Source organism: Lepidochelys olivacea (genome assembly GCF_965140295.1).
Source record: "Lepidochelys olivacea isolate rLepOli2 genome assembly, chromosome: 6".
Classification (NCBI taxonomy): Eukaryota; Metazoa; Chordata; order Testudines; family Cheloniidae; genus Lepidochelys; species Lepidochelys olivacea.
In genome coordinates, this window is record NC_140416.1 from 17660947 (window position 1) to 17686282 (window position 25336).

At 43.0% G+C, this 25336-nt stretch overlaps 1 protein-coding gene across 11 annotated transcripts in view; it reads left to right on the forward strand.

Annotated features, from left to right (window-relative positions):
* Positions 1-25336, forward strand: part of LRRC56 (leucine rich repeat containing 56) — a 133235-nt gene that overhangs the window by 52362 nt on the left and 55537 nt on the right. Inside the window, exon 1 of one of the 11 annotated variants that reach the window (XM_084630432.1) lies at positions 22068-22112. The exons of the other annotated variants lie outside the window; for them this stretch is intronic. Within the exon in view, the coding sequence (XP_084486558.1) occupies positions 22080-22112 (33 nt within the window). The 5' untranslated portion in view covers positions 22068-22079. Of the gene's footprint in view, positions 1-22067; positions 22113-25336 lie in introns of those variants that run through there. 11 annotated transcript variants of the gene reach the window in all.

Here is a 25336-nt window from a genome sequence, read left to right on the forward strand (position 1 = left end):
CAGCCAGGATTGGAAGGGTCACACGCAGCTGGCTGGGCCAGATAGCATGAGTGAAAAATTAGGATGGGGGTTGAGGTAGGGTGACCAGATGTCCCACTTTTACAGGGACAGTCCCAATTTTTGGGTCTTTTTCTTATATAGGCTCCATTACCCTCCACCCCCTGTCCTGATTTTTCACACTTGCTGTCTGGTCACCTTAGGTGGGGGTAATTGGTGCCTATATAAGACAAAGCCCCAAATATCAGGACTGGCCCTATAAAATCAGGACATTTGGTCACCCTAGCTGGGGAGCGCGTCTCTCCCCTGGGCTGGCAGTGATCCATCTCATCCGGGGGGAGCTGCGCAGGGCAGGATGAGCTGCTGTGGCTCCGTGGGTGCCCCGTCCCTGAGATCAGATGCTGGGCTAACTTCACCATGGTCCGTTGGGCTGGTGGTGGTGCCCATTGGCGTGTGGTCGGACCTGAGGGTTTGCTGCTGTTGCTGCTGTTGACACTCTGCACCCCAAGAGGTGGATTTTGGGGTCCTGCAGTTTTCCACCTATCTCCTCCTGTACTGCAGCTGTTGGACCAGCAGGCTGGGGGTTGAGTGAGCCAAGCTGGAAAGCAGTACTGTGTTGCCATTTAGATTGTCATTTAACAACTTGGTTTGCCAAAAATGCTTGCTAACAATCCTGAATCCAATTTCAATACTTTTTTTTAAAAAAATCAATATCTTAGCCAAAAACGAAAATTAAGTTGTTGACCATTATTTGTGACAAGTTTTGGTTTGGGGCAGGGAGTGGGCCAGTTTTCATCAGAGAAACAATATATGTTGACTGGCTTTCCTATAGCCCTGTTACTGCTAAATAGAGCCCTCCAACAACTGCAATATGCTCATCTCCTTACTAGTGTATAGAGTGACCACATGTTGTACTAAGAGTCTCTTGCTTTTTTTTCCAGTGAGTCAGTGTAGCTTTTGCAAGCCCAGAGGTTGGGCAGCCAATCTCTTAGTTTTCACAATGTTTTGTCCAAGTTTCATAATGTAAATACACGGTTCATATGAGTTAAAAAGGCCAGGGACACTTCCTTGTGAAGAATCTGTGCAGCAGATCACACTGGAGCTGTGAAAATGTCAGGTTTTGATGGAACTTTAGAGGCAGTGATTTATCGTGTCTTTCTGGCCATGCCCAAAATGTGCTGCTATTGATAACGTCTTTCCAAACAAAAATAGGACACAATAGGACTCCTGTCACATTTCTGTGCTGCCTTAATCGAGAGGAGATAATTCTGTGCTGATGTCATTTTGGTCACTTTGTGCTTTACCTAGGAGTAAAACTAGGGTTATATTTTTGGAAACCCAGCTTATTAAACTGGATAATGCCATTGATCTATTTACAATATAAGGTTGATACAGAGTTGTAACTAACATTAAGGCTGATGCCCACTATACATTTAAAACTAAAAAATGGCTTTGTAAAATGACATGGGTTTCCAGCTCGACTGTGTATCAGTCAGGGTGGAGCGCCTTGTGAGGTGTCTTCACACTAGGTCAAGGTCACAGACTCACGACCATCCTATATTAGGTTTCAGAGTAACAGCCGTGTTAGTCTGTATTCGCAAAAAGAAAAGGAGTACTTGTGGCACCTTAGAGACTAACCAATTTATTTGAGCATAAGCTTTCGTGAGCTACAGCTCACTTCATCGGATGCATACTGTGGAAACTGCAGAAGACATTATATACACAGAGACCATGAAACAATACCTCCTCCCACCCCTCTCTCCTGCTGGTAATAGCTTATCTAAAGTGATCACTCTCCTTACAGTGTGTATGATAATCAAGTTGGGCCATTTCCAGCACAAATCCAGGTTTTCTCACCCTCTGCCTCCCCACACACACAAACTCACTCTCCTGCTGGTAATAGCCCATCCAAAGTGACCACTCTCTTTACCATGTGTATGATAATCAAGGTGGGCCATTTCCAGCAAAAATCCAGGTTTTCTCACCCCCCACCCCTTTTTCCAAAAACCACACACACAAACTCACTCTCCTGCTGGTAATAGCTTATCCAAAGTGACCACTTTAACCAGAACATCGGGTGGGGGAGGGAAAAAAAAACAAGGGGAAATAGGCTACTTGCATAATGACTTAGCCACTCCCAGTCTCTATTTAAGCCTAAATTAATAGTATCCAATTTCCAAATGAATTCCAATTCAGCAGTATCTCGCTGGAGTCTGGATTTGAAGTTTTTTTGTTTTAAGATAGCGACCTTCATGTCTGTAATTGCGTGACCAGAGAGATTGAAGTGTTCTCCGACTGGTTTATGAATGTTATAATTCTTGACATCTGATTTGTGTCCATTTATTCTTGTACGTAGAGACTGTCCAGTTTGACCAATGTACATGGCAGAGGGGCATTGCTAGCACATGATGGCATATATCACATTGGTGGATGTGCAGGTGAACGAGCCTCTGATAGTGTGGCTCATGTTATTAGGCCCTGTGATGGTGTCCCCTGAATAGATATGTGGGCACAGTTGGCAACGGGCTTTGTTGCAAGGATAGGTTCCTGGGTTAGTGGTTCTGTTGTGTGGTATGTGGTTGTTGGTGAGTATTTGCTTCAGGTTGGGGGGCTGTCTGTAGGCAAGGACTGGCCTGTCTCCCAAGATTTGTGAGAGTGTTGGGTCATCCTTCAGGATAGGTTCTAGATCCTTAATGCGTTGGAGGGGTTTTAGTTGGGGGCTGAAGGTGACGGCTAATGGCGTTCTGTTATTTTCTTTGTTAGGCCTGTCCTGTAGTAGGTGACTTCTGGGAACTCTTCTGGCTCTATCAATCTGTTTCTTCACTTCCGCAGGTGGGTATTGTAGTTGTAAGAATGCTTGATACAGATCTTGTAGGTGTTTGTCTCTGTCTGAAGGGTTGGAGCAAATGTGGTTGTATCGCAGAGCTTGGCTGTAGACGATGGATCGTATGGTGTGGTCAGGGTGAAAGCTGGAGGCATGTAGGTAGGAATAGCGGTCAGTAGGTTTCCGGTATAGGGTGGTGTTTATGTGACCATTGTTTATTAGCACTGTAGTGTCCAGGAAGTGGATCTCTTGTGTGGACTGGACCAGGCTGAGGTTGGTGGTGGGATGGAAATTGTTGAAATCATGGTGGAATTCCTCAAGGGCTTCTTTTCCATGGGTCCAGATGATGAAGATGTCATCAATATAGCGCAAGTAGAGTAGGGGCGTTAGGGGACGAGAGCTGAGGAAGCGTTGTTCTAAATCAGCCATAAAAATGTTGGCATACTGTGGGGCCATGCGGGTACCCATAGCAGTGCCGCTGATCTGAAGGTATACATTGTCCCCAAATGTAAAATAGTTATGGGTAAGGACAAAGTCACAAAGTTCAGCCACCAAGTTAGCCGTGACATTATCGGGGATAATGTTCTTGACGGCTTGTAGTCCATCTTTGTGTGGAATGTTGGTGTAGAGGGCTTCTACATCCATAGTGGCTAGGATGGTGTTATCAGGAAGATCACCGATGGATTGTAGTTTCCTCAGGAAGTCAGTGGTGTCTTGAAGGTAGCTGGGAGTGCTGGTAGCGTAGGGCCTGAGGAGGGAGTCTACATAGCCAGACAATCCTGCTGTCAGGGTGCCAATGCCTGAGATGATGGGGCGCCCAGGATTTCCAGGTTTATGGATCTTAGGTAGTAGATAGAATATCCCATGTCGGGGTTCCAGGGTGTGTCTGTGCGGATTTGATCTTGTGCTTTTTCAGGAAGTTTCTTGAGCAAATGCTGTAGTTGCTTTTGGTAACTCTCAGTGGGATCATAGGGTAATGGCTTGTAGAAAGTGGTGTTGGAGAGCTGCCGAGCAGCCTCTTGTTCATATTCCGACCTATTCATGATGACAACAGCACCTCCTTTGTCAGCCTTTTTGATTATGATGTCAGAGTTGTTTCTGAGGCTGTGGATGGCATTGTATTCTGCACGGCTGAGGTTATGGGGCAAGTGATGCTGCTTTTCCACAATTTCAGCCCGTGCACGTCAGCGGAAGAAGTCCAGTCTGCTGTTTCGACCTTCAGGAGGAGTCCACCTAGAATCCTTCTTTTTGTAAGATAGGAAAACGGAAAGATGAAATAGAACCTTTCTGTGCTTGTACAGCTAATTCTATACTTAAGTTTGTATGTCATGAAAACAACGAAGTTGATCAAGATCATCAAGTAACTGCTGAAGAAAATTTTTATGCCGACGAAGCTCAAGAAACTCAACAACACACAGAACAATCATTTGAAACAGACGCAGACACAAAACAAGAAATTACAACAGTTGAAACTGTACTAGCATGGGATATAGATGACATTGGCACATGGCTGCAATCTTTAAACAACGAATTCCGTGCCATTATACTTGAAAGAGGCCCTGGGAGAATAAAAGGTTTTAAATATCCTAAAGACATTAGAGGTAGGAAATTCACAGAAAACTATTACTACAAAAGACTTTCTAATGGTGAAATTGTCAACAGACGGTGGCTTGTGTACTTTAAATGCAAGGATGCTATATTTTGTTTCCCATGCAAGCTTTTCAATAGTTACAATTTTAAGATAGCAACCATGGGTATTAATGATTGGAAAAATCTTAGTCACATATTACTGCAACATGAAAAGGCACAACACCACATTGAAAGTATGCACAAATGGTGTGTGCTGAGTGTAAGGTTAAAAAATCAGACAACTCTTGATGCCCAAAATCAAAGATTGCTGGAGTCAGAGAAGCAGCATTGGTGTCATGTTCTTGAATGTCTATTATCTATTGTTGAATATCTATCAACAAACAATCTTGCTTTTAGAGGAAGCGTTGAGAAAATTATTCCAGCCCAAAAATGGCAATTTTTTGGGCCTTGTACAACTGCTGGGAAAATTTGACACAGTGATGAGTGAACATCTCCAAAGAGTAACTGAAAATAAAATACATGACCACTATTTGGAACCAAGAATTCGAAATGAACTGATCACGCTAATGAGTGATAAAGTGAGAGACAAAATTGTTTCATTGGTTACTTTGGCAAAATATTTTGCCGTAATTCTAGATTGCACTCCGGACATAAGTCATCAAGAACCGATGCGTTAGTAGTGAGATGTATTGACATTAGTGATTCAGCACAGATTACAGTTAAGGAATTATTTATCACATTTTTAGAAGTAGAGGACACTACAGGTTTTGGACTTCTTCAAGCTCTCCTTGATAAACTAAAATGAATGGGATTGTCCATAATGAACATTAGAGGACAAGGCTATGATAATGGTGCCAATATGAGAGGATGCATTTCTGGCGTGCAAGCTAGTTTGCTGGCAGAAAATCCATGAGCCTTTTTTGTTCCATGTTCATACCACAGCCTTAATTTGATTTTGTGTGATATGGCCAGGTCTTCTGTAGAAGCCATTTCTTTTTTTGGTTTGCTGCATTTACGTGCTCTTTTCAGCTTCCACTCAACAATGGCAAATATTCAAAGCACATGTCAATGGTATTACCATTAAGCCTCTATCTGAGACACACTGGGAAAGCAGAGTAGAAAGTGCAAAAACATTGAGATATCAATCTGTGGAAGTTTATGAAGCACTGGTTGCTATTTCGGAAGAAGCCAGAGATCCAAAAGCTAAAAGTGAAGCACAGTCATTGGCCTCTGAAATATCCAGCTTCAAGTTTCTAACATCTGTCGTAATCTGGTATGACATTCTTGTTAAAATCTCAAGTGTAAGCAAAATCATGCAGAGTCCAGTGAGGCAGCTTGATTCAACACTTACCTTATTAAACAACACACGAGACTTTTTAGTGAAATACAGAGAAAATGGATTCAAAGAAGCACAGGTTACAGCAAGAGAGCTTGCACAGGCACTTGGTGTAAAACCAAAATTTCCATGTCCGAACATGACACGAGTTTCAAGGAAAAAACAGCAAGCAGAATATGAAGGCGCAGATGAGCCCATAGACGATCCAGAAAAGAAATTTGAAGTTGGATTTTTTTCATGTTGTGATGGGTAAAGCAATATCTGCCGTTGATGAAAGGCTTAATACCTTACGAGCACACCATGAACAGTTTGGATTTTTGTATGATATAACAAAATTCAACGAAGTAGGAAAACAAGAGCAGCAAATGACGAAGTGCAAGAACCTAGAGAGCCTCCTGAAGCACGGTGATAGTTTTGATTTAAATGGACTTGAACTGTATGAAGAATTGAGTACCTTGTCATCAATGTTGCCACATGCAAAATCGATGATGGACATTGTACAGTTTATTCATATCAGCAAACTTGTTGACCTATATCCTAATGTGTACATTGCCACTTGTATTCTACTGACAATTTCTGTAACAGTAGCATCAGGAGAATGGAGTTTCTCAAAACTAAAGCTCATTAAAAACTATCTCCGTTCTACAATGAGTCAGGAATGATTGACTGGTCTTGCTATTCTTGCAATTGAACAAGACATCATTTTGTCTTTGTCATGTGATGACATTATTACTGATTTTTGCAGCCAAAAAAGCCAGAAAGATCGCTTTTAATTAAAAACAGATCCTTGTTTCAATACCTCTTCATAGAAATTTCCAATAAAATGTTGACAAATTTAAAAACTTATATTATTTGCGTCATTCTGTCAATAAATCAGAATTTTTCTATAGCGCTACTTCTTTTGTGCTCGTCCATCAGCATTACAGTGTGCTTAATTCAGTTAATAAATAAATGTTTTTAATAAAGTGCATGTGGCAAGTTTTCCAATACTGTAAGCTTACGTTTGTGTTGCTAAGAGCAAGTCAGGCATAGGCGCACCATTTTAATAATCTCGCCTAGGGCACCATAAATCGTAAGGACGGCCCTGGCTAACTACTTATGCTAAACGATCTGTTCCACCTTGCATTTTGCTGTGACACTTTAAGTACCTTTCCCAGACCTGAGGAGGAGCTGTGTAGTTCAAAAACTTGTCTCTCTCACCAACAGAATTTGGTCCAATAAAAGATATTGTCTCACGCACCTTTCTCTCTAAAGTAGCCTTTTGCTTTCTTAGAGAGCCTTATCCAAAGCCACTGCAAAGTCAGTGAAAAGATACCTATGGACTTCAGTGGGCTTTGGATAAGGCTTTAAGACATTACTTCAGTCAGCATATATCCCTTCTTTTTCCAAAGCCATTTGCTTTTTATTAAATAATAAACTATTATGAGAAAAGCTTTAATGTTACCATCATCCCTAGCAACTGAAATTTCATTATACCCTTTATTTCTTGTATTAACAACCAGTTAGATCCTCCTACAAATATGAATCTCTTCCTTTTTTTCAGTGAAGCTAAAGCAGTTTACTTTGTGTCCATATCCTAGTGGATTTGATCAAATCCAAGCACTTCAAGGTTGCATGTTTTCAAATTGATAGGGAAGCCCACTTATCAGAACAAGTATTAAATGAACGTGTTTTGTCTGTCTGATTTCTACTGTGTATGGTCACTTATTTGGCCTAGAACCTGACTTCTGTGATGGCATTGTTGGATCACACTTCCCCTTCAAAGGAAAAATTATATGACATTGTCAAGGAAACATTAACAATGTTTACAGCTTGTTTTAATAACATATCTAATTTATCTATTCTTTGACCTTTATGTTGATCAAGTTGAAACAGCTGCTTCCATAAAGTCACTTCCTCAGCTTTTTCAAAGGTAAAAATAGAGCCACTGCTCAAACACTTAATCTGAAACAAATCTTCATGTGGGACGTTTTTAAAACAACCACATGCCATTAATTATCAAGATGTGTGAAAGACTTGGTTTTATTTTTAAAAGCACATTTACAGTATCTTTCTTATTGTCTCTTTAGATGTGAAGGGTTTGGGTGTTATTGCTGTGTTCTAGTCTCTGCAGTCTTCCAAAAAAGAGATTGAATACAAGAGTGAAATTAAAATAAAATACACACACACGGAGCTGTATTTTTCATTCATGTGAGAACACACTTAGGACCTGATCCTTCAACCTGCTGCATGTGGGCAGACCTCTGCGTTTGCACTGAGCTCCAGTGAGGACCACCAATGGGTCTCTGTACAGACTCAGTAAGTTGCCGGATCAGGAGCCTTATTCCCCCCCCGCACACACACACACACACACACCTTGAAGCATTGTGTAAGCCCCCATTGAAATCTGTGATGCTCTATGCAGGCACAGAGATCCAGCTGCACAGAACATGTTGCAGGCTCAGGGCCTTACTTCTTGGTTTATAGCTCTACAGGGTGTTCCACTCTTGCATCTGATTCTTGTTTTATGGAAGCACTGTTGATTTAAGGAAATATTGATGTAATCTTCATGGTATAGTTTTGATTCTTTTTATTAGTGTTCTCTGGTACTTTGTGAAATCCCCCAATGAAGATTTCAGATTAAGGACTGGTGAAGAGGCTGTGTTGCTAAAGACTGAAAGTGGTGCAATATTTCTATTGCTTTGCCCCCTTCAAAAGTTTTTTTTTTTCCACAGAAGGGAAGAATTTGGCCCAAACTGATTAACTGTGAGGAAATACTCGAGGTGTAATGCTTAGTTTGTCAGGTCTTTGCCCCAGACTTCCCATTAGGTTTGGTTCTGTATTGAACGTAATGGTTGCATCTGGCTTGAATCACTACTTTGACTTTCAATTTTGAGAGACAAACCTTATGTGAGTGTCAGGAAGACTCGCTTCTTCCTTTGCAGATTAAACCCATTTTAGAAAGTCAAATGCTCTTCCAGATATTTCATGTTATTAAAAATAATCATTTCTGTGACATTCTATACCTTGGAGAAGCGTACTGTAACCCCCATATTCCTTATTTTCATATAATTGTGATCTTACGTATAAAGCATGCCTTGTAAGGTATCAGGGGAAAGGTCATGATCTGCTGAAAGTCATTTCTCTATCCATAGATGTGTATCATTAATGCATATGAAGTTGTAAGAATTGTTTTGCATGGTGGTCACTAAAACGTGCTGTAAATTGGGGGAATCAGCCAGAAAGTAGCTCCCCAGAAGCAACAGCAAGGAAAGTAACCAACGCCTGGGCGGGGTATTCTACAACCCATCAACAGCCATTGTCCAGCAAGGGAGCTACAATGCAATGACTCACCTGCATGAGACCACTGCAGGGGAATAGCTCAACCTTGCTTGGGGCATGGCTACACTTGTGAGTTAGAGCGCATTAAAGCCCCAGGTGCCCTAACTCATGAGGCATCCACACTGGCAAGGCATGTAGAGCGCCCGGACTCCGTGACTGGAGCGCTCCTGGTAATCTACCTCCACAAGAAGCATAACGCTTGCTGCACCACGGCTGGAGCGCCATGGCACCAGTATGGACGCCCTGGTCTATCAGTGCGCTCTGATCGGCCTCCAGAAGTGTCCCACAATGCCTGTTCTAGCCACTCTGCTCATCACTTTGAACTCTACTGCCCTGCCCTCAGGTGACCAATTGTCAGACCTGCCCTTTAAATTATCTGAGAATTTTGAAAATCCCCTTCCTGTTTTCTCAGCAAGGCGTGGAGTCCTCTCAGCAAATCTTTCCAGGTGACCATGCCACCACGTGCCAGGCGATCCTCAGTATGGAGCAATGGCGAGGTGCTGGACCTCATCAGTGTTTGGGGGGAGGAAGCTGTCCAGTCCCAGCTGCGCTCCAGCTGTAGGAATTACTATACTTTCGGGCAGATATCAAGAGACATGCTGGAAAGGGGCCATGACCGGGACGCACTGCGGTGCAGGGTTAAAGTGAAGGAGCTGCGGAATGCCTACCACAAAGCCTGCGAGGCAAACCGCCGCTCCGGTGCTGCCCCCACAACCTGCCGTTTTTACAAAGAGCTGGATGCAAGACTTGGGGGTGACTCCACCTCCACTCCAAAGACCATCATGGATACTTCAGAGCCCAGTTCAACAAGGCAGGAGGAGGAGGAGGAAAGTGGGAGCGAGGGTGCTGTGGAGGAGGGAGACAGCCTGGCATCCCTAGATGCATGCAGCCAGGAGCTGTTTTCAAGCCAGGAGGAAGGTAGCCAGTTGCAGTGGACGGTGCTTGGGGTAGGACAAACACCAGAGGAGGTGCTCGGTAAGCGGCTTTTATTTTGGGAAGGAAATTGTTCGGTGCAGGCTCTTGGGACGAGGAGGGTTAGGGCTGCATGCATGCCTAGATGTGGAATAGGGCGTTGATGTGCTCTCTCACATTGCAGTAATCGGCCTCAGTGATCTCTTCAAAGGTCTCATGCAGAAGCTGGGCAATCCGCTTGCACAGGTTCCTTGGCAGAGCTACTGTGCTCCTTGTCCCAGTAAGGCTAACATGTCTGTGCCACTGTGTTGTGAGGGGTGGGGGGACCATTGCTGCACACAGGTAAGCTGCATATGGGCCAGGGCGGAAGACGCATTGTAGTAAAAGACCCTCCCTTGCTTCCCAGGTCACCCTCAGCAGCGAGATATCTTCAAGGACAAGCTCCTGTGGAAACTGTGGGGAGAGTGTTCAGTACAGGGGCCCCCTGCAGCTGTTAGCTCTCCCCAAGGCACAGAACCCCAGAGGACAGTAGGGCCGTGAAACAATCAGTCTCCCTTGCCCCTGTGCTTACTCACCATTTTGGGGCTCCTGTGGGTTATGTGCACTTGCTTTGGGACGGGCAATTTCTGCTATTGTGTACACTGTGCTTGTCTTTAAGTACGGCCGAATCATTGCTCTGTCTGGTGTGAACAATGCTGCTTCTGTTAAGTGTCGCATTTTGACTTTACAGATGCAACCTTGAGATCCCAGCTGTCCTGTTATCAACAGCCAAAAGACTCCAAAGAATCAGGGAGTGGCCATGTAGAAGCAAAGAGGACATGCTGCATAAAGTCATGCAGCAGTCCCTTAATGAAAATCAAAAAGTGCAGGAGTGGCGGGAGAGTGAAAGGAGGATCCGCTAGCAGAATGCGGATCGCCGGCACTAAAGCACAGAGCAGCTGCTAAGCATCATGGAACGCCAAGTGGACTTGATACAGGTGCTCGTAGCAGGCAGAGCACTTCTGTGCCGCGTCCCACCCCCCCCCTCCCTCCGCAGCCCTTGTTCCAAAACTCTTTCCCTTGTGCCCCCATGTCACCTCCAACCCCCTTTCCCCAACATCCGGGTTCTTATTGCCACCAGCTGCCTCCAACACCTGTAGTTTCACCACCCAGCCCTGCACCCTGCAAATTATGACCCATACCCACTGCACTCAACCCATGCACCATGCATTTTCGCCAGCTTGAAGTGCAGCACTCATTGCACGGCACTCCAGACAGGAAGGCTGAGTATGATAACAGGACATAGGCAAATCTGTAATTGTCCCGTTCCCCACCCCACCCCACCCCTTTCCCTCGTCCCACACAACACAGAAGTGTCATGCCCTTTCTGTTTCCCAAGCAGTTGTGTTTCTTTTCAATAAATGAAAATTTTGGCTTTGAAAACATTCTTTATTATTGCATTAAGTAAAAGATACCGTAGCCCATGAAAGCAACAGGCACTGAAAATCAGTGCATCATAAGCAGCAAACACAGATTCCTACTAACATTGGAACCACTGCACTTCGCTCCCATGCAGGGCACCAAACATTACTGGTGGCTTTCAGCCTCAAATTGCTCCCTCAAGACATCTCTAATCCTTGCAGCCAAGCGCTGGGCCCCTCTAATAGCCCATAACAGCTCTCTGGCTGTTCAAATTCAGCCTCCAGGTGTTGAACCTCCAAGATCCATGCCTGTGTGAATCTTTCACCCTTCCCATCACAAATGTTATGGAGGGTACAGCATGCGGATTTAACCGTGGGGATGTTGTCATCGGCCAGGTCCAGCTTCCCATACAGATAGCACTAGTGGCCCTTTAAATGACCAAAAGCACGCTCCACAGTCATTCTGCACCGTCTCAGCCTGTTGTTGAACTGCTCCTTGCTGCTGTCAAGGCTCCCTGTGTAGGATTTCATGAGCCATGGCATTAAAGGGTAAGCAGGGTCTCCAAGGATCACAGTGGGCATTTTGACTTCCCCTACGGTGATCTTCAGTCTGGGAAGGAAGTCCCAGCTTGCAGCTTCCTGAACAGGCCTGTGTTCTGAAAGATGCATGCGTCATGCTCCTTTCCAGACCAGCCTGTGATAATGTCAATGAAACGCCCACGGTGATCCACAAATTGCCTGGAGAACCATAGAGAAATACCCCTTCTGATGAACGTACTCGGAGGCTAGGTGGGCTGGTGCCAGAATTGGAATATGCGTCCCATCTATCGCCCCTCCACAGTTAGGGAAACCCATTTGTGCAAAGCCAGCCACAATGTCATGCATGTTACCCCAGTGTGCTTGCAGCTGACAGTGTGAACACACTGCAGCGCTTTCCCTGCTGCAGTCTCCGAGGGCTGGTTTAACTCACAGCGCTCTACATCTGCAAGTGTAGCCACGCCCTTGGAGAGACTCAGCAATGCCCCCCGGACATGCCTGAACTTGTGCTCCCCAAGCACATGGACTGAGGGTATAAAACAGACAGAGTGGATTCATACTGGGCCCTTCGCCTGCCCCTACCTTCGCTGCAAGCAACTAAGGGCTTATCTACACTGCCAGTTTACAGCCCCCTGAACTCACCAAGTTTCAGCGCTGTAAAGCACCAGTGTGAACAGTGCACCAGCACTCTCCCAGCACTATGCTGCAACCACACAAGCCACGTTAAAGCACTGAGTTGCCAGTGTAGACTAGCCCTAAGACACTGAGAGGAAGACAAGAGTCCAACAGAGGAGACTGGCCCAGGTTTAAGGAACAAACCTGTATATTAAGGACTGCAATATCCAGTGTGGTGAGAAAAACTGCTAACTCTAGACTTTGCCCAGTCTAATAGAGTTGAGAGTTTAGACTGTGCTTATATTTTATTTTATTTTGGTAACCACTCTGACTTTTTGCCTATCACTTAATATCATTTAAAATCTATCTTTTATAGTCAATAAATGTGTTTAATTATTTATCTTTACCAGTGAGTTTGTATGAAGTGTGGGGCAAATCTACTCAGGTTGGCAAAGTATGTCCACTTTCCATTGTTGAAGTGGTGAACCAATTCATAAATCTGCACTGTCCATCTTGAGCAGTGCAAGACCGTATATTCCTGGGGTCCAGTGCTGGGCACTGGGGGGATTTGGCTGGTGCCTTTCTCTGTGTGATTCATGAGTGGCTCTGGGAGCATTCATGCAATCTAGCTGGGTGTGGAGCTCCATATGCAGTTGTGCTGAGCGATCACAGCTCCTGGAGGGGTTGCTGCTGGTCACTGGCAAGGCATTGTGAGAGAGAACCCAGGCTGGGAAGAGTTCAGGGGGCACAGTCCCAGGCTGCACCCCGGGGGATCCCATCACAATTTCCATTTCTGAATTTCTGATACTGTCAAGGTGTGTGTGTGTGTGATCTTTACAGCCGAAAGGAAGCGTTTTACTTGTCTTGCTTTTTATTGATCTTGCTCCACTACCTTGCCTGATAAATTGCAGCAGTGTTTTGCTCTGCAAAGTGATATACACGTATTCAGAAGTGGTTGTTACTTCCATTGCTGAGGAGGTTCGGGTGTATTTCATGTGCTATGTGCTCATTTTCTTGGGAGAAGAGAAAATATCGGAGGGTCCTGCATCTACAGATTGGACTCTTACTGAACTGACTAAATACTTTCCTTTTTTCCTGGGCTGCAAGTTAGCCTCTGAGTTGTAAACAACATAAGTTTGACATGAAAGCCACAGATGGAGCAAACAAGTGCAAAATCATGATGAACAATTACAAGTGCAGTAGAGGTCTAAACGAAGGAGAGAGAGGGAATTAGCTTCATTGGGATCTAATGACGCTCTGCTCTATTGTAGCTCACTATGGATGTTAACATGACTAAAACTATGTGGAAGGAATCTCTGCATCAAGACCCTATTTAGTCCCAAGTCTTTTCTTTTATGCATTTTTACCTATTTTTTTAATACTGTTAGAAATTATAGTGAAAGCTTGCATCTGTTGTAATCGTGTTTATCCGGCTGCTTAGACAACATCTGACGTTGCACACTGAGAACATCGTGACAAAAACCTTGTTCATTTTTTTCATAAATCAGATTTTGATTTTACATGGTCATGTCTGCCTAGCTAATATACCATAACAACAAACTAAAAATTCTTATCATTTCATGAGTTTGTTGCCTCAATGTTGTATCACTCTAGCCTTAACTACTTGGTAGGTAAACAAGGTAAAGAATCATTGCATAACAAGTAGATCTTTTGGTATATCTTGTTGTGTATCTACCTATGGGGAGAGGGAGAATCTTTAAAACAAATTAAAAACAAAAACTGATATAAAAATGTATGTCTCTTACTCACTCCAGCAAAAACCTTGAATGTTGTATACAATTAAAATTGAGAATTTATTACAGAAAATGTAAGACCTGATCTTGGGAGATGCTCAGCACCTCTTGAAACGTCCTGAATGCCATAAATTTCTTTGGAAGTCAGTGGTCATTGAGGGTTCTCAGCAATGAAAAATATGTTGTTCAGTAGTTAAGCATTGAAGCTCCAATCCTGCAAATGACAGGTTTCAGAGTAACAGCCGTGTTAGTCTGTATTCGCAAAAAGAAAAGGAGTACTTGTGGCACCTTAGAGACTAACAATAAATTGTTAGGTAAATTGGTTAGTCTCTAAGGTGCCACAAGTACTCCTAATCCTGCAAATTGCTCCGAAGTTTCCATCCCCGTCCTAAACTCTGCCACCAGTACCCTTTCCTACTCTCCGCATAAAGGCCAGGAAATGCTCCATTCCCACCCATCTTCCATCCATCCACACTCTTGATTATCTGTTAGAGGCCTAGCTTAACCTCTCAGTATCAGCTGGAAGAGAGAGTAGGTAATGTATATGCACAAGGTGGCAGAATGAAAGTTAGTGTAGCAATGCTGGGTGTTTCCAGCCTGTACGTGGGGAGCATATGGGGGACAGAGGAAAGGTTTGTAATGGAACCTTAACTGAGAATTTCCTCAAAAAGAAAAGGAGGATTTGTGGCACCTTAGAGACTAACAAATTTATTTGAGCACAAGCTTTCGTGAGCTACAGCTCACTTCATCGGATGCTACTCTGAAACCTGAGAATTTCCTGACTTTGTATTGTGTAAATTCTCAATTATAAAGTTCTAGTAAATTTAATTTTAAAAGGAATAAATTATTAGCCTTATAGCAACATTAACATTTTTTTCTGGGGGAGTTTAAGCTACAGTGGGAAACATGAGCTTGGAATCTCTGTGAAAAGCAAATAAAACATGAATGGACACGACTCCAGTGTTTGCATACAGATATAGTATTTAGTCAGAAAATAAGCTCACCATTAAGGAATTCTTGAATTTGTCAAATTAAGCAGGACTGGCAGAACAAATGTACAGCTGGAAAAGCTTCTGTGACAACTGTACACAACGTGCTCTTCAAGGCTTTGCACCGCGTATCTGCTTTTAGAGGAGTTCATGAAAAAACTGAGGAATAGCGAAAACATTAGTTATATGCACTAGTATTAAACAAATGTTACATGCCAGTTAAGGAATTTATATAGAGAGGTTGCAAGAGGGTCTAGAATCTTATTTCCTAGCATTCCCAGGTGACTGTTCTGGCAGATGTGAAGCACTGCCAGATCAGAAAAGTTTTATTTTATTTTTTGTTATTTTATTTTAACTCAGAACTCTATGTAAAATATTTATTGCCTTTACTTGTCATTAGGAAGAATAGCTTTCTAAACTAGTGCAAACTTTACCATTAAATCCCTACGAGCCCCTTCTGGTGATATGAGTAGTGCATAAGACACCATGGAGTATTTTGCTAAAAATACTGGCAGTGTAGATTACTAATTGTCCCTACATTTTCACATGGGAAAATGCTTTAAGCAGTTTGTTCTTTAGGAAAGAGGCCCAGAGATGTCAAGTGAACTTTTTGTCTCTCTGTTATACTGACAATACATCAGTACTCAAGGAATTGCAAAGTACTTTTCACAGAAGTCTCTCCGTATAAATAAATAAATAGTACACGCTCAGAAATTCATTTGTTTAACCTCTGATGTACAGAAAACTTAGGACAGCCCATAGGATTTGCTCAGCTGGATCAGACTTTTGGGTCATCTAATTAAGCATCTGTCATAAATATAAAGGGAAGGGTAAACCCCTTTGAAATCCCTCCTGGCCAGGGGAAAGCTCCTCTCACCTGTAAAGGGTTAAGAAGCTAAAGGTAACCTCGCTGGCACCTGACCAAAATGACCAATGAGGAGACAAGATACTTTCAAAAGCTGGGAGGAGGGAGAGAAACAAAGGGTCTGTGTCTGTCTGTATGCTGGGTCTTTGCCGGGGATAGACCAGGAATGGAGTCTTAGAACTTTTAGTAAGTAATCTAGCTAGGTATGTGTTAGATTATGATTTCTTTAAATGGCTGAGAAAAGAATTGTGCTGAATAGAATAACTATTTCTGTCTGTGTATCTTTTTTGTAACTTAAGGTTTTGCCTAGAGGGGTTCTCTATGTTTTTGAATCTAATTACCCTATAAGATATCTACCATCCTGATTTTACAGGGGGGATTTCTTTATTTCTATTTACTTCTATTTTTTATTAAAAGTCTTCTTGTAAAAAAACTGAATGCTTTTTCATTGTTCTCAGATCCAAGGGTTTGGGTCTGTGGTCACCTATGGAAATTGGTGAGGCTTTTTATCCAACATTTCCCAGGAAAGGGGGGGGGTGCAAGTGTTGGGAGGATTGTTCATTGTTCTTAAGATCCAAGGGTCTGGGTCTGTAGTCACCTAGGCAAATTGGTGAGGCTTTTTACCAAACCTTGTCCAGGAAGTGGGGTGCAAGGTTTTGGGAAGTATTTTGGGGGGAAAGACGCGTCCAAACAGCTCTTCCCCAGTAACCAGTATTAGTTTGGTGGTGGTAGCGGCCAGTCCAAGGACAACGGGTGGAATATTTTGTACCTTGGGGAAGTTTTGACCTAAGCTGGTAAAGATAAGCTTAGGAGGTTTTTCATGCAGGTCCCCACATCTGTACCCTAGAGTTCAGAGTGGGGGAGGAACCTTGACAGCATCCCACATCAGAAAGTAATTAATATCTGATTCTTCAGAAAGTAACCTCCTCTGCCCATAAAATACCTAGCTTTTTTGTGCAGTGCTTTATGTGGGTGTGGGATGGGGAATTCTTTCCTGATACCAACAGATGATCATTTTATCCCCTGAGACGCAAGTTTTGATTTCTTTAATTTATCTTCTCTCACAGAGTGATCATGAATTCATCCAGCCATCTTTCAAAACCAGCTGTTAGACCAGGTTGTCACCCTTTTCTGCCTGCTTTGGCTGGGACAAAGCAGCTGAAAACAACTGAAGATTCCTCTGGTGTGAAGGGATCTTCAGGGGGCATAGAGCCTGCATATCTAGCTTTATGCCCTTCCCCTTCCTGGCTCCTGGCATAGTAGGCAATACTGGAGAAAAGAGATATGGCAAGAGTGACTCTGTGCTCCAGCAATTCCTAGCTACCAAAATGTCCATTAGACCTGTGGACAGCCAGGCATAACTCTGAGCAGCCCTGAGGCATCTCTAATTTATGCCAAAAAACTGTTTTGGCCCCAGGGCTGGCCCCAAGAACAAAGAGGTACAAAAATGACTGAGATCCAGTTTTACCCCACTCTCCATTTCTATATGCACCAAACATTTCTCTGCCCCAGCTGAGATAAAGCTCTGCCCAGTGCTTGAGCTTTAACCCCCCCCTCCCCGGCACTCTCCTGCTGGTAATAGCTCATCTTAAGCGATCACTCTCCTTACAGTGTGCATGATAAACACCCATTTTTTCATGTTCTGTATGTATATAAATTTCACTGTATTTTCCACTTAATGCATCCGATAAAGTGAGCTGTAGCTCACGAAAGCTTATGCTCAAATAAATTGGTTAGTCTCTGAGGTGCCACAAGTACTCCTTTTTTTTTTTTTGAGCTTTACTTATTATACTTACACTATATGTATAGCAATAAATTCCACAGGTTGTCTGTGTACTGTGTTGTGATGCTCTCCTCAGGGCAGCCCAGAACTATAAGCCATTGTGTTACCCCTCTGTCTTATCAAGAGTGAGCTTTGCTAGAGATTACACTGTGTGTCAGCTTCTTGCCATATTAGTCTGTCTGTTTTACCAGCAAAGTCCTCAAGACTCTGCCAGTCTAAACCTTGCTTTGCAAGTAGTAATCAGTGAACCTGAGTTCCCCAGAGATGTCTCTCTGTACTCTCCAGTACCTGTCTCTGAGCACTCACATAAATTATTAAGTTTACTGCCTCCAGAGAAACAGTATACAGTCAGGTTTCAGAGTGGTAGCCATGTTAGTCTGTATCAGCAAAACAATGAGGAGTCCTTGTAGCACCTTAGAGACTAACAAATTTATTTGGGCATAAGCTTTCATAGGCTAAAACCCACTTCATCAGATGTATGGAGTGAAAAATACAGTAAACAGTATATATATTGCAGCACATGAAAAGATGGGAGTTGCCTTACCAAGTGGGGGGTCAGTGCTAACGAGGCCAATTCAATCAAAGTGGACGTCGCCCATTCCCAACAGTTGACAAGAAGGTGTGAGTATCAACAGAGGGAAAATTACTTTTTGTAGTCACCCAGCCACTCCCAGTCTTTATTCAGGCCTAATTTGATGGTGTCCAGTTTGCAAATTAATTCCAATTCAGCAGTCTCTCCATGGAGTCTGTTTTTGAAGTTTTTTTTTGTTGAAGAATTGCCACTTTTAAGTCTGTTTATTGAGTGTCCAGGGAGATTGAAGTGTTCTCCTACTGGTTTTTGAATGTTACAATTCTTGATGTCTGATTTGTGTCCATTTATTCTTTTGCGTAGACACTGTCCGTTTTGGCCAATGTACATGGCAGAGGAGCATTGCTGGCACATGATGGCATATATCACATTGGTAGATGTGCAGGTGAATGAGCCTCTGATGGTGTGTCTGATGTGGTTAGGTCCTATGATGGTGTCCCTTGAATAAATATGTGGACAGAGTTGGCAACGGGGTTTGTTGCAGGGATTGGTTCCTGAGTTAGTGTTTTTGTCGTGTGGTGTGTGGTTGCTGGTGAGTATTTGCTTCAGGTTGTGGGGCTGTGTGTAAGCAAGGACTGGCCTGTCTCCCAAAGTCTGTGAGAGTGAGGGATTGTCCTTCAGGATAGTTTATAGATCCTTGATGATGCTCTGGAGAAGTTTTAGTTGGGGGCTGAAGGTGACGGCTAGTGGCGTTCTGTTACTTTCTTTGTTGCGTCTGTCCTGTCGTAGGTGACTTCTGGGTACCCTTCTGGCTCTGTCAGTCTGTTTCTTCGCTTCACCAGGTGGGTATTGTAGTTTTAAGAACGCTTGATAGAGATCCTGTAGGTGTTTGTCTCTGTCTGAGGGATTGGAGCAAATATGTTTTTATCTTAGAGTTTAGCTGTAGACAATGGATCGTGTGATGTGGTCTGGATGAAAGCTGGAGGCATGTAGGTAAGTACTGTGGTCAGTAGGTTTCCAGTATAGGGTGGTGTTTATGTGACCATCACTTATTTGCACTGTAGTGTCCAGGAAGTGGATCTCTTGTGTGGGCGATCCAGGCTGAGGTTGATGGTGGGGTGGAAATTGTTGAAATCCTGCTGGAATTCCTCAAGGGCCTCCTTCCCGTGGGTCCAGATGATGAAGATGTCATCAGTGTAGCGCAAGTAAAGTAGGGGCGCTGGGGGACAAGAGCTGAGGAAGTGTTGTTCTAAGTCCGCCATAAAAATGTTGGCATACTGTGGGGCCACGCGGGTACCCATAGCAGTGCTGCTGACTGGAGGGTATAAATTGCCCCAAATCTGAAATAGTGGGTGAGGACAAAGTCACAAAGTTCAGCTACCAGGTTTGCCGTGACATTATTGGGGATACTGTTCCTGAAGGCTTGTAGTCCATCTTTATGTGGAATGTTGGGGTAGAGAGTTGTTTTGTTAGTCTCTAAGGTGCGACAAGGACTTCTCATTGTTTCTACATCCATAGTGGCTAGGATGGTGTTTTCTGGAAGATCACCAATGGATTGTAGTTTACTCAAGAAGTTAGTGGTGTGTACAGTCATTTGGTTTAACTGAGGACTCACATTTAATTCAGTATAACAGCACTAAGAGGGTTTGTAGTAAAATTAAAAATAAGTTTATTAACAAAGAATAGAAATGTAAGTGATACTAAGCAGATGTAAGAGAAACAGAAATGGTTACAAAAAAAAACAAAAAAAACCCCACATGCTTTCTATCCAGTGTCTAAGTCTTAACTTTAGCAAACTATATTTTTCTCTAAACAGTTTCTCACTTACAGCAAGTTAGCAGCAGCTCCTGCCCTTCAGGCCAGGAAGATCACCCATTCACATGCTCAGAGGGTGCTGAATGATAGATAACTAAAGGGTTCTCTTCCTTTCTTTTCATAGTCCAGTAAGATTTTGAAAAATATTCTTTAAAAAGTAAACCCAGACAAAGTTCCTCTCCCCTGCTGGGTTGTAGAGGCCATGCTGTCTTCCTCATCCTGTGGTCAACTTTATTTTCAATTGGCGTAATCACTTTGTTTACTTTAGATGTAATTGTACTTCCAGTGTCTCTGGCCTCACCTTGCTCAATTTACATTGGAGACTCAGGCAAACAGCTGAAACAACTTTCCTTTATCTAGGGCAGACTCGATTTATGCACTGTCTCCTAAACACATTTTAAGAATATATTTCCAGCATGCATATTGTATTCTTTATACACAACCTGTACATACATCATGCATTGATATTCTTGCCCAGTGTGTCACCAGTTTACATATGATACCTTACAAGATACCTTTTGGACACATATTATGACAACAGTGTGTGTCAGGCCTGATATGAATTACAGTATAGTGGGCCCTCTGCCAGTGGGCATTGAGGGGCTCTTAGCATTCCGTTTTATTTGTTCTAAATTTTCTCCCTGTTAATTTTGTTGAGTGTCTCCATGTTCTCATAGTATGGACCAGCCTAAAAAGGAGAGAGACTGGTGAGTGTTCAGTATGAACTTAATAATTTTGAATGTCACCATGAAATCCCTTCCCCAACTCTTCTCCTTTCCAGGCTCCATAATTCTAGTTGTGACATTCTGATATGAAATATACTTCATATTTCCAACTACTTTAATATTCCATGAAAAATGCCTTTGGAATAGGAATTTCTCCAACTATTCTTCTTCACAACTCAACACCCTCTTTAACTGCCCTCTCTGCCTTCTGTTTGCTAAACAGCTTATATGCAGTGTTGTTGTAGCCATGTTGGTTCAAAGATTAGAGAGACAGGGTGGGTGAGGGAATATCTTTAATTGGACCAACTTCTGTTGGTGAGAGAGGCAAGCTCAGAGCTCTTCTTCATGTCTGGGAAACATACTAGTGTCACAGCTAAATACAAGGTGGAACAAATTGTTTAGCATAAGATTTCAGGGAACCATTCAAGATGAAAGGTTTCAGAGTGGTAGCCATGTTAGTCTGTATCAGCGAAAAAAACAAGGAGTACTTGTGGCACCTTAGAGACTAACAAATTTATTTGGGCATAAGCTTTTGTGGGCTAAAACCCACTTCATCGGATGCATGCAGTGGAAAATACAGAAGGAAGATGTATATACACAGAGAACATGAAAAAATGGGTGTTGCCATACCAACTGTAATAAGACTAATCAATTAAGGTGAGCTATTATCAGCAGGAGGAAAAAAAACTTTTGTAGTGATAATCAGGATGTCCCATTTCAAACAGTTGACAAGAAGGTCTGAGTAACAGTAAGAGAAAAATTAGCGTGGGGAAATAGTTTTTACTTCGTGTATAATGACCCATCGACTCCCAGTCTTTATTCAAGCCTAATTTAATGGTGTCCAGTTTGCAAATTAATTCCAATTCTGCAGTTTCTCATTGGAGTCTGTTTTTGAAGTTTTTTTGTTGGAGAATTGCGACTTTTAGGTCTGAAATTGAGTGACCAGGGAGATTGAAGTGTTCTCCGACTTTTTGGTTTTGGTTTTTGAATGTTATAATTCTTGACATCTGATTTGTGTCCATTTATTCTTTTGCGCAGAGATTGTCCGGTTTGGCCAATATACGTGGCAGAGGGGCATTGCTGGCACATGATGGCATATATCACATTGGTAGATGTGCAGGTAAATGAGTCTCTGATGGTGTGTCTGATGTGATTAGGTCCTATGATGGTGTCCCTTGAATAGATATGTGGACAGAGTTGGCAATGGGCTTTGTTGCAAGGATAGGTTTCTGGGTTAGTGTTTTTGTCGTGTGGTGTGTGGTTGCTGGTGAGTATTTGCTTCAGGTTGGGGGGCTGTCTGTAACCAAGGACTGGCTTGTCTCCCAAAATCTGTGAGAGTGAGGGACCGTCTTTCAGGATAGGTTGTAGATCCTTGATCATGCACTGGAGAGGTTTTAGTTGGAGGCTGAAGGTGACGGCTAGTGGCGTTCTGTTACTTTCTTTGTTGGGCCTGTCCTGTAGTAGGTGACTTCTGGGTACTCTTCTGGCTCTGTCAGCCTGTTTCGTCACTTCACCAGGTGGGTATTGTAGTTTTAAGAACGCTTGATAGAGATCTTTTAGGTGTTTGTCTCTGTCTGAGGGATTGGAGCAAATGCGGTTGTATCTTAGAGCTTGGTTGTAGACAATGGATCGTGTAATGTGGGCTGGATGAAAGTGAAGTGACCCGTTAACACCCCTCCAGGAGGGAAAGGAAGTGGGAGGGGAAGGCAGCTGTGGGTGGGGGGGAGTTGTCAGTGGGTTATAGATTGTTGTAATACGCCATAAATCCAGTTTCTTTATTCAGTCCGTGATTTGTGTCTAGCGAAGTTATGAATTTAAGTTCCCAACCTTATCTTTTGAAGGTGTTGTGCAGGTTTCCTTTGAGGAGGAGGACTTATAGGTCAGATATAAAGTGATCGCTGCACCCGCAGGTGAAGATTCTCTCTTTAATAAACGTGCATACTTGTCCTGTGGGTAGCAGTGTCACTTGCAAGGGGTGTACCTGCTCTGCTGCTCTCTGTTACGCCAGGTACTCCTTCCTCATTGTTGCCTGTTGTACCAGGTATGTCATGAGGTTGGTTCCATGGTGATTTTAGTAGAACATCAGCAAATCAAAGAAGCTCAGCTGAGCTGATGGACCCGGGAGCCAAACAGGTAAAGTATTTGGAAGAGCCTCATGAGCATGTTAAATAATAAAGAAATAGAGACTCACATGAGCACAACATGATTCCTCTCTTCCAACCTCCCCTCCACCCTCCCCCCCCCAAAAATAAAACCCTGCTCAGACACACTCTGATGCTTAGTTTGCATGTTCCTGGCCGGAGACACTTGGCCTGGAGCCATAGGTGTGATGATGCTGTCTGTGGCAAGCTTCTCTCAGAGCCCTGCACAGAGCAGAAATCCAAGGGGCTTTTTGAGCTGAAATCTGAGCAGGAGTTAATGATGCTAAAAACATCGGCTCCAGCAGAGGCCTGTCGATGGATTCTACTGTATAGCCACAACAAAGGGGAGTCAACAGCAGCACCACTCCTAAGAGAGTCCTGGTGAAGGTAGAGACTGGGCAACTGTGCAGAGGGAATGCCAGAGGACTGTAGGGAGTCCTTTTCTGCAGATCTTTGAATCTGCTGAGTTTACGGGCCTCCTCTGTGAGTTGCCACAATCTCCTCCTCACTGAGAGAAGGATCAGAAATGCTAAAACAGCTGAGCTTTCTCATCCAGTTTTACCTTTCTGCAGGACTGTTTGAGGGAGGATGGCATCTAGCAGTAAACCAGTAAATGCACAAACCATGTTATCTGTTGGAAAAGCTTACTGCAACAGTGAGTGCAACAGTGAAGAATTTCTGATTTATTGTGAGGATAACGTCACTCAGATTTGGAGGAAACTACCTCCATGAAGCAGGGCAGTTTCTGTGGGAGACGAATATGAGGGCTTCTCTGTGGTTGTTGTGGCAGGGACACTCACTGAGGTTCTGGATGTGCTTGGGGAGCTTTAGGCTAGTGCTTTACGCCTTTTTACCTCTCACCTAATAAAATCTAGTGGGAACAAAATACATTCTATAAATTTTATTGGACCCAGTGCACTTAAAACTGTAGTTTTAAAAATCAGTTTAACAAATACTTAAAACTCAGTTTTGTATTAATACAGTGTCCTCTTTTAAAGAAGAAAATGATTAGATGCACTAAGACTGAGTTTGATCCCCTCTCTGTAAGTGGACATGGCCCATTAAACCATGTTGTGCCCACTTACATCACATCTGAATTTGACCCAGTGAGTGGGAATATTGTAATTCCCACATCTCTGTGTTAAGTGTCTAAAAATATTTCAACACTTAACTCCCATTGAAATCAATGGGAATTAGGTGGCCAAATACCTTTGAAGATCAGGGACTACATGCTTGTGTTTTTCCTAAAACACATAAATAGAGGTAGACTCACACATATTGTCTTCCCATAAATCATTTCCCTGCCATTAATGTTATTCTCCAGATTAAAACAAAATAAACAAAGAATGCTGTAACTTTTTAATGTTAAAATTTCTCCAATACATGGGGACCAACTAATTGATTTCTGCTCCCCTATCCTCTTCTTAATACAGGGGCAAAGGACAACCCAGATTGTATAAAGCAGAATGTCAGTATGCATGTGCATGTGGACTGTTGGAGCTTTTGGTTATTTTGAGCCTGATCCAGTGAGGTATTGACTGCCTCTTGCAAAGTATGGAATGCATTCAGTTCGTATTATTTAGTATTTCACAATATTTAGCCCTTTGATCAAGATCTTCAGGAGTGACTAAATATTTTGGGTGCCCAACTTTATAAAGGAGCCTGATTTTCAGAGGGTGTGTGCTCAGCACTTTCTGAAAATCAGGCCGCATTAAGACATTTGACATTGGGCACTTAAAATCGCTAGTTTCTATTTACAGTTTTTTTTCCGAAGAGTGTAAACGGCATGACTATGAAAAAAAAAAGTTACATTAATCTCACTATATACATGTCCTTGATTGCAGTGTGCATCAAGAACAAAGTTCATCCCTGTGCAGAGTCCTAGCACAAAGCTTATCTAGTAGTTAAGACCACAAAATAATGCTTCAGTTAGATTTAAGTAGTGTGTAGGGCTTGGGCTGCGTCTCAGTGCAAGGGTGAATTTCACCCTGAGTGCAGATTTTTTTTTTGTCACTGTAAACAGTGCAAGTGTTACATGTAATCCGGAGTGATCTGAAGCTATTGGAAGAAATTCATTTAGAATATATTGGAAGAGGGCCATTGTGATGTGGAGAACATGTTGCCAAAGTACTGATTGGAAGCATTTCCACACCATGTCACCTGCCTTACTTTCTGCGAGTTCACATCTATTTCTTCTTATCTT